Source organism: Otolemur garnettii, unplaced genomic scaffold (assembly GCF_000181295.1).
Source record: "Otolemur garnettii isolate 467f Iridium unplaced genomic scaffold, OtoGar3 scaffold00009, whole genome shotgun sequence".
Lineage (NCBI taxonomy): Eukaryota > Metazoa > Chordata > Mammalia > Primates > Galagidae > Otolemur > Otolemur garnettii.
The window spans coordinates 8,797,544-8,814,127 of record NW_003852404.1 but is presented as its reverse complement, the minus strand read 5'-3'; the positions used below and the strand labels follow the sequence as shown (position 1 = coordinate 8,814,127).

The 16,584-nt window shown below is 51.2% G+C and overlaps 1 protein-coding gene across 1 annotated transcript in view; it reads left to right on the top strand.

Moving 5' to 3' along the window:
• KAZN (kazrin, periplakin interacting protein) overlaps positions 1-16,584 on the top strand; it is a 114,462-nt gene that overhangs the window by 96,231 nt on the left and 1,647 nt on the right. Inside the window, exons 8-13 of the mRNA XM_012801598.2 lie at positions 3,244-3,449; positions 3,855-3,973; positions 9,543-9,774; positions 11,037-11,138; positions 11,643-11,809; positions 15,181-15,295. Coding sequence (XP_012657052.1) covers positions 3,244-3,449; positions 3,855-3,973; positions 9,543-9,774; positions 11,037-11,138; positions 11,643-11,809; positions 15,181-15,295 — 941 coding nt within the window. The remainder of the gene's footprint in view (positions 1-3,243; positions 3,450-3,854; positions 3,974-9,542; positions 9,775-11,036; positions 11,139-11,642; positions 11,810-15,180; positions 15,296-16,584) is intronic.

The following is a 16,584-nucleotide window of genomic DNA, read 5'->3' as shown; positions in this document are numbered from 1 at the left end:
CATTTGGTAGCTGGAGACACTGAGGCTTCAAGAAATTTGCCCGGACCAGGCACGGTGGCTCACGCCTGTCACCCTAGCACTCTGGGAGGCCAAGGTGGGTGGATTGCTTGAGCTCTGGAGTTTGAGATCAGCCTGAGCAAGAGTGAGACCCTGTCTGCACTAAAAATAGAAAAACTAGCCAGGTGCGATGACAGGTGCCTATAGTGGCTATTGGGTAGGCTGGGGCAAGAGGATCTCTTGAGCCCAAGAGACTGAGGTTGCTGTGAACTATGATGGCATTCTACCAAGGGTGACAGAGTGAGACTATTTTGAAAGGGGGAAAAAAAATCCAAAACGAGAAATTTGCCCTGAGTCAAGGTCTGGTCTAAAGCCTGGTCCAAATAGATAACATATGCTGTGTCCTGGAATTTGGGGTAAAACTATATTTGCACTACCTGTCCTCTTCCCCAAAGCATGTAACAGAGGAAGGACTCAGCCACAAAAACAAGACAGAAGCTTGGTGCCTGTGGCTCAAATGGCTAAGGTGCCAGCCACATACATCTAAGGTGGTGGGTTCGAATCCAGCCCGGGCCCGCCAAACAACGATGGCTGCAAGCAAAAAATAGCCAGGCGTTGTGGCGGGTGCCTGTGGTCCCAGCTACTTGGGAGGCAGAGGCAGGAGACTCACTTGAGCCCAGGAGTTGGAGGTTGTTGTGAGCTGTGATGCCACAGCACTCTACCCAGGGGAAAGCTTGAGGCTCTGTCTCAAAAAAATACAAGACAGAGAGAACCCTGTTAGGCTGAAGGCCTCCCGGGGACTCTCAGCTCTCTCCAGCCCAGGGAGGATGCCCATTTGAGGGACCAGGCCAATTCCTACAGAACATAGATAGAGTCTTGGACCTGATCAGAAAGGCTCCCCTACAAGCCAGGCTGGACTCTGGGGGTTAGCACCAGTGCTGCTCTCAGGCCTGTGCTGCCTGGCTGGGCTGTGCTCTCACCAGGCAGCCACCTCTGGCCCGAGCAAGGCTGCAGAGACAGCTCCTGCTGTTTCCACATTCATAGGCACCCTGGCAAGACCCACAGAGAGCTCTGTGCCCCCTCTGCCTTTTCCCTGGGGCGGGGGTGGGGGTGGGGAAGAGGGCTTGGACCCACCAAGAATGGAAATACTATAATGTTAGCAGGACCTCTCAACCCCTACACACCCTGGCACACACAGCTTCATAATCCTCACTGCCACTGAGACCTCACGGCCCACAGAGAGGGCAGGCAGTAGAAAGAGGTGCTGCGCCCACTTGACAGAGGGGAAGACTGAGGCCCAATGCACTTGGGAGAAAGGTTTTGGCAGAGACAGGGATGATGGCTGAGTGTGTGGTCACTGAGTGGATGTAGCCATTTTCAAAGAGTCCCTTAAGAATTTTAAAACAGAGGGAAGAAGGAGTTGGAAGGAGGGGCTTTGAAACGGGCAAAAGTGAGATTGGTAGATTTTTCTTTCAATTGCAAACATATTACAGTTGATTCAGAAAACTTGGGAAACAAAAACGTAGGCACACTCAAATACTCCCACACGCTTGTATACGCACAATTATCCACCGCCCCTCTCCAAAGATAGACTCACCATTTATCCACCTAGTATTTTATGTGTATACACACACACATATATAATTATACATTATATATGCATACAGATATAATTTTTAAACAATGTTAGGATTATATTGCACCTGCTACTTTTTCCTGTTCTGCTTGCCAATAGATCATGGACATTTTCCCATGTCCACAAATGTTCTCCTGTGACTGACATTTTTGTTCATGACACGCACCCCCAACATATGAATGGAACATCGTTCATTCAGATCCACTCCCATCCATAACCATCCGTGTTGCTGCTTGGTTTTTTATTTACCAAATCGTTTCCTTATGAAACGACACATGTTTATTATGGCACTTTGATAACACACAGAGGTGTAACAAGAAGAAAATGACCTTATTCTCCCTCGTACACAAATTCTGTAACTACGAACAGTTGGGTCCACTTACTACCAGTTGTAATTATGTGCCGTATTCGTGCTGATGGATAAGCATTTTTTTTTATATCACTGTAGTGATTTATAATATATAATTTTAGCAGGGTTGTTTCTAATCAGGCTTATTTTTTAATCCTTATCGTTTTTCGTGGTATTGGGTCTGTCTGTTTGGGTTTTCATTTAACCCTGTTTGAGAGAGTTCTGTTCCCCACTCGGCTGAGTCTATGTGACCTGAAGTTTGCCTATTTACCAGGTAATGATGCAGCCCACCATTGGCGGAAGAATGAGGTTGAAAAATGGTAGTATACAGATTGTATGTGGTTATTTTATATTTTATTTTTTTGAGGCAGCATCTCATTCTGTCCCCTAGGTAGAGTGCTGTGGTGTCATAGCTCATGGCAACCTCAAACTCTTGGCTCAAGAGATCCTCTCGTCTCAGCCTCCCAAGTAGCTGGGACTACAAGCCCATACCCCAACCCCTGCCCAATTTTCTATTTTTAGTAGAGATGGAACCTGATTCTTGCTCAGGTCTCAAACTCCTGAGCTCAAGTGTTCCTCCCACCTTGGCTTCCCAGAGTGCTGGGATTACAGGCATGAGCCACTGAACCTGGCCTGGACTATTTTTTTTTGGTTTTTTTTTTTTTTTTACGATGGGGCCACTCACTCCTGAAACAGGCTTCTGTGTGTTAAGGAATGGTGCTGGGGCTTCATTTCTCCTAAGAAAATAAATCACCCTGCTGCCCAGAGATGACTGCCGTGTATTATTTACAATAGTGAAAAATTGGAAACAACCCCCCGTCCATCAGTAGGAGGCAGGGGACATAAATTACAGACCATTCTTTCAGTGAATCCTGAGATGGAAAGACACCCTGCCCAGTGTAAGTGACAAAAGTGTATCACAAAACACGCAGTGTGCAAGCACGGGGATCTGGTGTTTGTAAGCCTGGCCATTTGTGTACCCTAAAGAATATTTAAATTCCAGCAGCTGCTGCGTCTGGGTGGCATGGAGGGGATGACTTTCATTTTCGGTTGTATTTCTATTGTCTTCTGGGATAAGTTTTTCCCCTTTGGTGGGGGGAGCACTGATAACGTCTGTAATGGGACCAGGGTAGAAAAATAAAATAAACAAAAGCCATTTTGATTTTGAAGAGGAGAAATGCATGAAGAGGTTGGCCCTGCCCCTGTCCTTTGCGGGGTACAGTAATGCCCCCAGCATGGCCCCTGTGTTTGTATGTTGCAGACTCCGACAGCCAGTGCAGCCCCACGCGGCAGAGCCTCAGCCTGTCAGAGGGTGAGGAGCAGATGGACCGGTTGCAGCAGGTGGAGCTGGTCAGGACCACCCCCATGTCCCACTGGAAGGCAGGCACCGTGCAGGCCTGGCTGGAGGTGGTCATGGCCATGCCCATGTACGTCAAGGCCTGCACGGAGAACGTGAAGAGTGGGAAGGTAAGAAGCTTACACCCCCTGCCCCAGACTCTGCCTCCCCCATTCCTACCCTGGGGGCAGGAGGAGCTGGCTGACCTATATCCAGGCTCTGGTGTCCCTGCTATATCACTGTGCCTCCCAGCAAGGGGTAGTGCCCCTCTGAGCCTCAGCTGCCTCGTCTTCAGAATGGGCCTGAGCTCCCTTTGCCTGGCTGAAGGGAGGCAGGACTCAACCAGAGGGCTCTCGGGGGCTGGAAGGTCATCCCGCCCCCAACCCGTGGGGCGGAGGCCCCGAGGCCGGCTGCAGCAATGTTGGGGAGGCAGGCAGAGAGGAGCCCCAAGACCTCCTCAAGGCCTGGCCAGCAGCTGTCCTGGGATGCCTCCGGCGCAGAGACACCCCTACTCCCAACCCCCTTCCCTCGAGCAGGTGCTGCTGAGCCTGAGTGACGAGGACCTACAGCTGGGCCTGGGCGTGTGCAGCTCCCTACACCGGCGCAAGCTGCGCCTGGCCATCGAGGACTACCGCGACGCGGAGGCGGGCAGGAGGTGAGTGGCTCCCGGGGAGGAGGGAGAACCATCCGCCCAGCGGCCTCCGGGTCACACAGAGGGTGGGGGTGGGGTAGGCGGCGTGCTGCAGGCTGGACCAGGTATGGGAGACATTGGGATGTGACCGAGATGGTCTGGACAGGGGGCCCAGGGATACCCAATGCCCCTAGGACACACAGGGGAAGCATGAGGCCACAAATGCCCTATGACACGCCATACCCCAGCATAGGAGCTCCATGTGCTCCCCAGAACTGCTGTGCTGCCCCTGCATCTCACCATCCCAGGGTGAGGAAAGACAGCAGAGGAGGGAGACTCCCACAAGGACGGAGCAAACCTGGGAACAGTTGAGCACATTCCCCATGGTGTGTCCCCAGTAAGGCTTACGCTGCCTGCTCCTCACCCTCTTTGCCCCAACCCTGCCACCTGCCTGCTCGCTCCTGACCTTTGGGGTAGAGTCTGTTGAGGGGCCCCACATCCACCAAGCAGCTCCAGGGAAGGGAAGGAGCCCCCACTGAGTCCTGAGCGTGCAGAGGGGGGAGGAACCCACTATGTGCATCTGACACTTTCTGTTTTGCATAATTATGTCCTTCACTGGTTTCCCCATCATTTTTGTGCAGTTAATTAATCAAACCTGGTGGTGTGTGCTATAATTTGCAGAAGCAGCTTAGTGGATTTACAAAAAGAGGGGGCTAGGCGTGGGGAAACGGGCTGGTTTAAAAGCAGGAAAACCAAACCCGTATGTGTCCAGGAGAGAGGCCTTGGGTGTGCTTCTGAGGTGGCAGGAGGTGAGACTGCATCAGAAACTCAGGGAGCAGCTCAAAGCAGGTGAACAGGAAGGTGCCTGGCCTTGTCAGCAAGTCAGGATGGTGGCCCATCTAGACAAGGCTGGGGCTACCCACTGCTGGGCTTCTCCTGAGGGTCCCAGGGAGCATCTGGCACTCACCACCCTCCTCCTAACTTGCTGTGCCCCTCAAGCCTCTCACCACCTGGAAATCCCTCCTGCTCCCTCAGCCCACACCCAATATCCTGTGTAACAGCCTGTGTCCTCTGAACAGGGTGGGACTGCCCACTCGCCACTCCAAAATTTGGAGAGTCCAGGCCACTGCCCAAATTCCTTTCAAACGTAGCTGTCTTAGTCTGTTTGAGCTGCCGTAACAAAATACCTCCAACTGGCTGGCTTGCGCAGCAGAAACTTATTTCTCATAGTTCTGGAGGCTCAAAGTCTGAGATTGGGTGCCAGCATAGTTGCATTCTGGTGAGGGCTCTCTTCCTGACTTGCAGAAGGCTGCCTTCTTGCTGTTTCCTCACTTAGGAGAGAGAGAAATAGAGACCCATCTCCAAACACCATCACACTGGGGGTTAGAATTTCAACATATGATTCAGTGGGGGTCAAGGAGCAAACATTTACTCCATAAGAGTCACTGGCACTAGGAACCTCCAGGGTGCCCAGAAAATGGTAGATTCAAATTTGCAGCCAGACCTAAATAGTTTTTGAAAATTTCTGAGAGCCGCAAGCGGGATGGTTCCAGGGATCATGGTGTCTCAACATTAAACACCCGCCAGGGCTTCCTGGAGAAGGCAGAGACCATGTTTTAAGTTTTTTATGCCTTGTAGAAATCTGGGCAGCCTCTAACCTGCTATGTGACATATCCCTCTCTGGGACTCAGTTTTCCCACCTCTAAAGAAAGTTAAATTAAGACAGTGATTTATAAACTTTTGGGGTGATAGCCCCTTTAAGAATCCAACAAAAGGCTTGGTGCCCATAGCATAGTGGTTAAGGCACCAGCCACATACACTAAGGGTGGCAGGTTCGAACCCGGCCCAAGCCAGCTAAACAACTGCAACAAAAAAACAGCCAGGCGTTGTGGTGGGCACCTGTAGTCCCAGCTACTTGGGAGGCTGAGGCAGGAGAATTGCTTAAGCCCAAGAGTTTGAGGTTGCTGTGATAATGTGATGCCACGGCACTCTACCAAGGGTGACAAAGTGAGACTGTCTCAAAAAAAAAATCCACTCAGAGCTTTTGATACTTTCCCCCCAAAAAATATACAAATATACAAATGTATTATGGGACCTTCTGACCCACCCACTTTCAGGGTCCATGGAATCTAAGCCAAGAACCCGAAGTGAGTTCTTCTTCAAAAACATTTTCAAACGTGACATCCTCTGTGACCATGGGTGTGACATTGCTCCCTCTGGGCCTGGTTCCCCTTATCTACAAAATGCAAAAAAAAACCCTCAAGCTCCTTGCCAGCTCATTGTCAATTTATGGACGTGATTTCATTTAATCGCCACAGCATCAATGTGGGAGAGACTTTCTTTCCTCATTTTAAAGATGGAGAAAGTGGGGTACAGGGAAGTAATGTATATGAAGTCATGCTTCAAAATATCTGACTTCAGAGTCACTTGCCACCAGCCCGTGTCACCTTTGTATTAAAAACAAGGACAGAAATGGTTCTTATGAAACACTCAGTGTATGAAACCCTGTAGAAAGGGTTTACACGCTCTTCTCTTTCGGTCCTTACACCTCCGTGAGACCAGCACGACCATTCCCCTTGCACAGATGGGAAAAGTGAGGCCCAGAAGTTCAAGGTTGCAGAGCTAAGTATGATATAGCCATAGGACCCCAGGTTCTGGGCTGTGTAGTAACCCAGATAATAGCTCGATTCTGTGCCTGTTTCCAGACTTCAGGGTCTTATCTGGCCCCAGTTTGGGGAGCACGTGAGAAATTTTATAAAATGTCTGAATTACTTTTAAAGCCATGCTATTTTATTCGACTTGGACTCTTACAATAGCTCAGACCAACAGCTGGGAAAGTCTAAGGCCCCATGGGGACAACTGTAATGAAAAGAGAACTATTCTGAAGGGCAGGAGCATATTAATTGTCGTGTGCAGATGGATGTTGCCGATTATGGATGAGCCTCTCTGGAGTAGGTCCAGCCCTCCATCCCACATTGGTTGCACCACTGATTCGATGAACCAACCCTTGCTTGGGTCAGGAGAAGAGACCATTCTGTTTTCTGTCACTAACAACCCTGACCTGACAGTGTCTGATTCAGAGGGTCATGAACTCCCACTCCCACCAAGGGAGAAAGCAATGAGGACTGGAAGAGGGTCTGCCCAGGACCTTCGCAGCCTAGATGGGAGATTGGCTGGGACCGGAAGGTTCCAGTTCGGGAGCTGCAGGTGGACTGGAGCAAATGCCTAGCTCCAAACGCCCCTGAGCCCTGATCCATCATTACAAATTTGACTGTGAAACAAAGAGATTAACTGTGAGCTGGGCCATAGGGGACCTGAGAGTTCATAGAGAAGCCACACCCAGTCCTGCCCTCTAGGGGCTGACAGTGCAGGGAGGCAACTGGCCAGATGAGTAGCAATGAACCACAGCATGACTGAGGATGGGATGGGGACTCCCAAGGGGCTTTGAGTACAGAAAAGGGCCCCTGACCCAGTGCAAAGTCCTGGAAGGCTTCCAGGAGACCAGACATCTCTGCAGAGCATGTAGGAGTTGGTCAGCTGCAGAGGCTGGGGGATGGGGAGGACAGACCTAGAGACCAGAGATGAGGAGTCCACAGACCCAGTGGTTCTGGGAGGACAAGGAGCCTGTAGGTTCTGGGACACTGAGGGGCAGTGGGAAGGAAGACAGAGCCAAGCGGGAACCTACCTGCCCCTTTGCCATTCTTCCAGCAAGTACTCAGCCAGTGTCTATTGTGTACAGCACTGTGCTGACCACTGGGCAGTGAGCACAGTCCCTGCCCTGACAGAGCTGATACCCTAGTGTGGGGAAGAGAGAAAATAAACCAGGATACAAATCAATGAATTCATGTGTGACTTGTGCTTTGAAGGAATCACTAGAAACAGCGGGCTAGATCGGCAATTTGAGACAGTATCAGAGGAGAGAGGGATAGGGAGGAGGTAGGGGATCAGTGGGTGCCCCCGGGAAACACCCCCAGGAGCCTGGTGTGGGCAATTAGCCAGGGCCAGTGTGGGTGGCCCTTATAGACCACTCAAAGGACTTTGGGTTTTGTTCCTGCAAAGGGAGGCCAGGGAAGGTGTTCAGCATTTTTTAAAGGACCTTCTGGTGGCCACAGGGAATGTGGACTGGAAGGGGCAAGGGCAAGAATTGGGGGTAGGGGGGAGAGACAACTACAGGAATCTGGGCCAGAGATGGTCGCAGCTCTAGGAAAGGAGAAAGGGGACAGGGATGCACTGACCAGGGTGACCAGTGGATTCAGGAAGGGTGATGGGGCAGGCGAGGACAGGCTGCCAGCTGAGGAGGTGGGTGACAGTGATGGTGCCAGTAGGGAACAGCTTGGGGAGGGGCTGGGCCTTACAGGAGAGACCCTGTGGCAACCAGGAGGCAGTGTCCAGGGTGGCTAATTAGAGGCCAGAAAGGAAGGGTCAGAAGAGAAGAGAGGTGAATTTGGGTCACTTGGGGATGCTGCAGCTTGGAGAGCGTGGGGGGTGCTGGAGAAAGAAGGGAGGGGTGAGGAGGGAAGATGAGTCTGTCTGTGGCAGCATCTACCAAGGGCTGTTCCGTAGACATTAACACCAGGAAGGAAAGCCAGTGACAAGCCATCTAGGATGTCAGCAGGGAAGTGGGATGATCAGCTATCTCTGACTGTCTCCCAGAGAGAAGGGCGGTGTCACTTTGTAAGCCCACCACTTTCCCTTTCACTTAATGATCCCTTCGTGGCCCCCCATAGCTCCCACTTAGCCACAAAGTCCCTCAGCAGGTGGCCTGCGGGCCTCCTTCCTTCTGCGAGGCTGCCATCGTGTGGCCAGCAGAGGAATGACAGTGCTGGGCCCACCCTCACCGGGCACAGTGACACTTGACCTGTTTGAAAAGTGCTCACGGTACACCTGCTGTGTGTGTGGCACTGGGTTCTGTCTCGTGTGGGACACAGAGGAGTCGGAGACACAGAAGTACAGAGGTGAGAGAGAGGACTCAGAATACACCAAACATGGGTTTTAATTCCAACTCCCAAGACGCGCCGCTGTGTGGCTGTGGGCAAAGCCGGAGCGTCTCCTTTGTAGAGGGGGGACCTCGACGCCTTCCTCACGTAGCGCTTCTGAGTGTTAGGACACGCCCAGCACACCGTGGGTGGACCCTCCGTAGTGGCAATCACGGTCACTTCTCATTATATTCTCTGCACAGGAAAACACGCTAGGGAACGCTGGGGAGGACCCGCCCATCCCACGGGCCAGGCCTGTGGGTCCCAGGGATGCTGTAGAGGCCCCCGTGGAAGTGCGGGGTGGGGGGGCCTCGGCAGGCAGGATGGGGTCCCCAGAGTTGCTGCCGTGTGCCCTCTGTCACCGTTTGCTCTCTATCTGCTGGTCCTCTGTTCTGTGGGGCTTTCTCTGTCCCACCCCATCCACCTCTCTCCGCTCTGCTCTTCTTTCTGCCTTCCTTCCTCTCTCTCTCCCTCCACTCCCCCCATCCCTGTTTGTCTCTATGATTTCTCGGCCCTCCTTGACCCTGTTGCCTCCCAATCTCTGCTGCCATTTCTGCCCGTCCCTGTTTCTGACACCTTCCCCTGTCCCTCTCTCTGGACGCATCTCTCCTCACCAGCCTGTCCAAAGCTGCTGACCTGGACCATCACTGGGTGGCCAAGGCCTGGCTGAATGACATCGGCCTATCCCAGTACTCCCAGGCCTTCCAGAACCACCTGGTTGATGGGCGGATGCTGAACTCCCTGATGAAGCGGGACTTGGAGAAACACCTGAATGTGTCCAAGAAGTTCCACCAGGTCAGCATCCTGCTGGGGATCGAGCTGCTGCACCAAGTGAACTTCAGCAGGGAGGTGAGGACCAGGTGCTGCCACAGCCCCCTTCCCCCCGCTGGCATCCACTGTCTGCCCCTCTGACCACCCACCCGTTTACCTGTCCATCCATCCATCCAGTCAATCACCCATCCATAAATCTGCTTGTTCCTTTATCCATCTGTCTGTCCATCCATCCATCCTCACACCCATCCCGCTATCAGTCATCCATCCATCCATCCATCTGTGCAACCATCCTCCCTCCCTCCCTCCTTCTAACAACCACATGCTGGGTGTGGGGCCAGGCCCTGTGTTCAGTTCTGGGAAGATAGGAGCCCTCGTCCTCTGAGAGCTCGCTGCTTCTCAGGAAGAACCACAAAGAAGTGGTGGTGACAATACTACAGAAAAATGTCCCTGTGAGGGAAGCCCTGGGTTTTACAAAAACCCAAACAAGAAGCCTCCACAGGATCAGGGACAGCCCCCCCCCCCCCAACAGCCAAACTGAGACCTCAAGGAGGAATCACAGGGGATCAGTGGAAAATAAGAGGGGAAGGCGGCCAGCAGAGAAGACAGCCTGGCGAAGGCCCAGAGGCCAGGTCTGTGGCAGCAGGGGAACTCTGAGTCCTGATGGGTGGAGTGGTGGGTTTAGGGAGTCAGTGAGAGGGGCTACTAGAGAGGTCACCAGAGACCTGTGGGTCATGTTCACAAGTTTGGGCTCTGACTGCCCTTGATTTTGAGTTCTGCCAGGGCAGAGAAGGCAGAGCACCTGCTTCAGCTCCCCAGGGCCTCCCAACACCCCTGGGGAAGGGCCCTATGGGGCTGAGTCCAGATGGTTGACCTTAGGCTCACATCAGAGCACAAGCTAATCATGGTCAGGAGCAGAGGGACAGAAGAGGGACTGCCAGCCCTTCCTCCCCTTCCCCAAACACCCACTGAAAAGCCCTCATGGTGCACCTGTTGTATGCGTGACACGGGCTCAACCAGGCGGTACAGTGGAGAGAGAGAAGACTTGGAATAAAAAAACATAGGTTTAGATTCCAACTCCAGGATGCACTGCTGTGTGGCTCAGAGCAGTCAGAGCTTTCTGTTTAGAGAAGAGGTGGCCTCACCTTCCTCCTGCACCAGTGGGAGCAGTGAGGGGACAAGAACGCAGGCCCTGGCCTCTGGGAGCCCAGTCTGACGAAGGAGGCAGACGTGGAGGCTCATGGCAATAACATGCAAGAAGGGGGCGAGGGGTTCCCACCCCACCTGGAGCCTCTGAGTGCCCCTGTTCCCCCCAGCTGGCCCACTGTGTCCCCCCCCAGGTCCTCCAGGAGCGCCGGGCCCGCTGTGAGACCCAGAATGTTGACCCTGTGGTCTGGACCAACCAGAGGGTACTCAAGTGGGTGCGTGACATCGACCTGAAGGTGAGGATGATGGCGGCTTGGGGGCACCTCTGGGGCGTGTGCACACTTCCCGCAAATTTGCACACCACCCATATCTCTCTCTGGATGAACTGAGGCATCTTTGCCCAAGCTTAGCAAGGACAGCCTGCTGCCTGTCACTCAGGAGGCAGGAACTGCCCACCTCTGTGACAGGCCCCCCTGTTGTTTTGTTTTTCTCCTGGGGCCGCAGGTGCTGGGCTGGCCTCACTCTCTAAGCACAGGTGGGGTTAAGATCTAGGCACACCCTTTCATTCCATGAGAATTTGTGGCTGCCTGCTAGGCCTGGCCTGACCCTGCAACATGAGATCCTGCCCTTCTGTCCACTCAAGAGTGGAGAAGGGGGTCTTCTTCACAGTTCAATTGACTGGTCCCCAGGGGCTCAAGCCTTTGCTGTTGGGGACAGAGTCCTTCTTAGAACTGCCAGCACCTCCCCAGGCCAGCAGTCTGGCCCTCTCAAGCCAACCAGCCTTGTGCCTTTGCCCTTAGGAATATGCAGACAACCTGACTAATAGTGGCGTCCATGGTGCCGTGCTGGTTCTGGAACCCACATTCAATGCTGAGGCCATGGCCACCGCCCTGGGCATTCCCAGTGGGAAGCACATCCTTCGAAGACACCTGGCAGAGGAGATGAGTGCCATCTTCCACCCAGCCGCGTGAGTGTGGATCAGGCCCAGGCCCATCCTGGCCCGTCACAGGACTCCACGTGTTCCTTGTACTATGGTGGTGTCTTTGTACAGACCAGGAAACTGAGGCTCAGAGAAGCAAAGAGCTTTAGCCTGAATGTCGTAGACGAGGAAGAGGTGGGGGAGCAGTCAGATCTTAAAGAAAGTTGTATGTTAAATCCAAAGTCATCTGGGGATCAGAGAAAGGAGTTCACAGTGAGTGTGTAGGAAAAGGTGAGTGAGGGTGGTTCAAACCGGAAGGCTTAGCACTGGACCAACAGGTTGAGAGAGCCGGTCAAGGCAGGACAACTGTAGGGTAAAGTTTGGAGGCAGGAATGAGCACATTGATGGTGCCCACAGTCCAGGCAAGCAGATCATGTCAGGCCACCTACCCTCTTATCCTCATCTGAAAAGTGACCAAAGAGTAAACAACTAAACAGATAAACCAGGCTCCCTCCCGGTGGATTCTGTCCTTGAAATGATGCACTTAGCATTACATGACCATTTACTGAGTTCTTCCTACCTGCACTATCTAATTTAATCCTCCTGACAGTGCCAAGAGATCAATATTATTATCCCTCCTTTCGAGATGGAGAAACTTGTTCAAAGGGACCAAGCTACACAGCTAGTAAATGGCAGAGCCTAGATTTGTCTTTTATTCTATTAATAGAGTTTGATACATTGATTGATTGTCATATGTCAAACCAACCTTGCATTCCTGGGATAAATCCCACTTGGTACTGGTGTATAGTTCCTTTTCTATGTTGTTGGATTCGTTTTGCAAGTATTTTGTGGAGAATTTCTACATCTCTATTTATAAAGGATATTGGTCTACAGTTTCCTTTCCCTGGGATGTATTTGTCAGGGTAATACTGGCTTAATAGTGTGGGTTGAGAAGTGTTCTTTCCTCTTTTATATTTTATACATAGAAGAATTTCCAAAGCATTAGTGCTCATTATTCTTGGAACATTTGGCAGAAGTCACCAGTGAAGCCCTCTGGACGTAGGCTTTTTCTTTATGGGAAGCTTTTTGATTACTAATTCAATCTCTTTACTTGTTAGAAGTCTAGTCAGGCTTTCTATTTCTTCTTGAATCAGTTTTGATAGTTTACATCTTTCTAGGAATTTGTTCATTTCATCTAGGTGAGCTGATTTGGTGACATACATTTCAATAAAGTTGGTAGTAATAACCCCTCTCTCATTCCTGGTTTTAGTAATCTGTTTTGAGGGTTTTTTTTGAGACAAAGCCTCAAGCTGTCACCCTGGGTAGAGTGCTGTAGCATCACAGCTCACAGCAACCTCCAACTCCTGGGCTTAAGTGATTCTCTTGCCTCAGTCTCCCAAGTAACTGGGACTACAGGCACCCGCCACAACACCCAACTAGTTTTGCTTTTTTTTTTTTTGCTTGTAGTTGTCATTGTTTGGCAGACCCAGGCTGGATTTGAACCCGCCAGCTCTGGTATATGCGGCTAGCACCTTAGCCGCTTGAGCTACAGGTACGTAGCCATGAATTTGAGTTTTTATTCTTTTTTTTGTTTTTAATCCACCTAGCCAAATCTTTGTTGACAGAGCCCAAGTTTGAACATGGAGCTCCCTGACTCAGGCCTGTGCACTGAACTCCCAAACCACAAAGGGCCTTGGGGAGCAGCTGGGTCACTCCTCATGTTATGCAGGTGGAGAAACTGAGGCATGGGAAGAAACTCCACATCTAAAATAGGGTCCAAGTGTCATGGACAGCCCTTCCCATTGGCAACCTCATACCCATGCTGTTTGTTCTCAAAATTAAGTCCACAGACCCCTGTAGCAGGGTTTTGCAAAATGCAGATTTCCTGGTCCCATCTCACTGTGGGACCAGTATTTGCTGGCAGAGCTCCAGAAATCCACTTTTTAGCATCTTGAGCACTGGGAGATAGTTTTTATGGAGATGAGGGTGACAAGAACACTATTCCATGAGCCATGAATCAAAAGGTACAAGAAAAAGGCTCCTCTTAGTACTGTCCACCCTCTTCTTCCCTTCTCCTTTCTGGACTATAATTGTGTTTTATCATTCGTATGAATGTAGGTGATTATATATTGGTTCCATAATACTACTGAGTACATTGGATACTTTTTTTTTTTCCATTCTGGAGATACTTTTTACTATGCAGCCATTAAAGAGAATGGAGACTTTACATCTTTTATGTTTACCTGGAGGGGACTGAAACATATTCTTTTTCATAAAGAAGATTCATTCTTTTTTTTTTTTTTTTTTTTGACAGAGCCTCAAGCTGTCCCCCTGGGTAGAGTGCTGTGGCATCACAGCTCACAGCAACCTCCAACTCCTGGGCTCAAGCGAGTCTCCCACCTCCACCTCCCAAGCAGCTGGGACCACAGGCACCCACCACAACACCAGGCTATTTTTTGGTTGCAGCCATCATTGTTGTTTGGCGGGTTTGGGCTGGATTTGAACCTGCCACCTTAGGTGTATGTGGCTGGCGCCTTAGCCACTTGAGCCACAGGCGCCGAGCCGAGATTCCTTCTTTTAATAAGCCTCCCTCCGTGGTGACTCCTGGCTCTGCACCAGGCCTCTTGCTCCAACTCTGTACCCCATAAGGAACCTCAGTGTCTTCCTCCTCAGCATGGATTGGCAAACTTTTTCTGTAAAATGCCAGATAGGAAACATGTTAAGATTTGGGAGCTGTATGATCTCTGCCAAAAGTATACAGCTCTGTCTTTCTAGCAAGAAAGCAACCACGGCCAACACAGAAACAATAGGCGTGGCTGAGTTCCAATAAAACTTTATTTACAAAATCCGTCAGCCAGCTGGACTTGGCCCATGGGCTGTAGTTTCCCACATTCTATTCTAACAGAAACCTTCTGTGATTTTGTACAAAGAAGGGAGTCGTAGGTGGCTTCAGGCAGCAAGTCATGTGGGGGACACAGATTTCTAATGCACAGCGAGGGAACTTTCTCAATGCTTTTCAAGTCACATCTAAATTGCTAGTATTTGGGGATTTTCTTATCAAGTCTTCCCTCCCCCCGTAAGGTTTGCAGGACACTGAAGAGTTAAGAGCAAGACTTTGGAAACTCAGACACGAGTATAATCTTGGCTGTGCCACTTACTTGCTGTGTGAGCTTGGGCACATTGCTTGATCTCTGTGTGCCTCCCTTTCCTCATCTGTCACCCAGGGCTGGCAGTCCCAACCCCTAGACACACAGTAAGGATCGCATTTATGAAGTGCTGAGTGCAGAGATGGCACGTAGGCAGTGCTCAGTCGGTCTCAGTGGTCATTGCCACCGGGGTGAGTCTTTGCGTGCCCATGTCCCTGGGTGGCAATAGTTGACTGAGCCTCCCCTGCTGACACAAAGTGGGTGTCTCCCCAGCTCTACAGGCATCCGAGAGGCTGAGCGCTTTGGGACGCCCCCGGGGAGGGCCTCCAGCATCACCCGGGCAGGGAAAGAGGAGAACAGCAGTGGTCTCAAGTATAAGGCTGGCCGGGTAAGTCACTCCATGTGCTCACCTGTTACTCCTGTGCACCTGGGAAAGATCTTTGTGTCCTCTGGGCGAGGTGGCCCTCTCCCTGCTGCATGCGCATGGCTCCTGGGTTGGCCTGTGAAGGTGGACTGCCAGGCCACACAGCACAGGTGCATCCAAGAAGGACGCCCTTCAAGAGACCTGTGTGATGCTTCAGTCATGGTGACAAAAGGCTCCCGCGAGGTTTAGAGTGGTACACCACATCTCCAAGGTCAGATCTCACATGCTTGTGTCAGAATCACCTGACATTGTTGCTTAATGTACAGACTTTGTGGTTTAAGGTCTTGGGTATGGTGGCACCCCCAAGCACCCAGAGAGTCTCACTGCAGCCCCAGACTCAGAACCACCGACTTAGAACACCAGTGACCTGGGTAGTGGCAGAGATGAACCCTGGAGACTCCAAGAAAACAGTATGAAAGGCTTGGCACTTGTGGCTCAAGCGGCTAAGGCACCAGCCACATACACCTAAGGTGGCGGGTTCAAATCCAGCCCAGGCCTGCCAAAACAACAATGATGGCTGCAACCAAAAAATAGCCAGGCGTTGTGGCGAGTGCCTGTAGTCCCAGCTACCTGGGAGGCGGAGGCAGGAGACTCACTTGAGCCCAGGAGTTGGAGGTTGCTGTGAGCTGTGATGCCATAGCACTCTACCCAGGGGGGACAGCTTGAGGCTCTGTCTCAAAAAAAAGAAAGAAAACAGTATGAAAACACACTCAGTGTGGGTCTGATCACACAGACTCTGATTGACACCGACTCCTAAATGGAAGGTTTTAGACCCAGATGGCAGCACTGGGTAATCCAGACAGTCTTCCATCTGAAGAATGAATGATCCCCATTTGCTCATAAACATGAAAAAATGGCCAACCTTACCCTTACAATTCTTCCATTCTAGAACATGTTTTCTAATTTGGAGTCACATCACCACCAAAGGAGGAAAAATTGGGGGTGGGAGGGAAGGTGGCAAAAAAAATCTTACTCCTCTTAGGTAAAAGCACAGATATGCATATGGTGCATAAAACAATGCACAGTACATCTGTGGTATTCAAATTTCATAGTAGGGGCATAATTAGGATAAAACTGTCTAAAAAGTCTCCTTAGGCCGGGCGTGGTGGCTCAAGCCTATAATCCTAGCAACTCTGGGAGGCTGAGGCAGATGGATTGCCTGAGCTCACGGGTTCAAGACCAGCCTGAGCAAGTGCGAGACCCCATCTCTAAAAATAGCCAGGCATTGTGGCAGGCGCCTGTAGTCCCAGCTA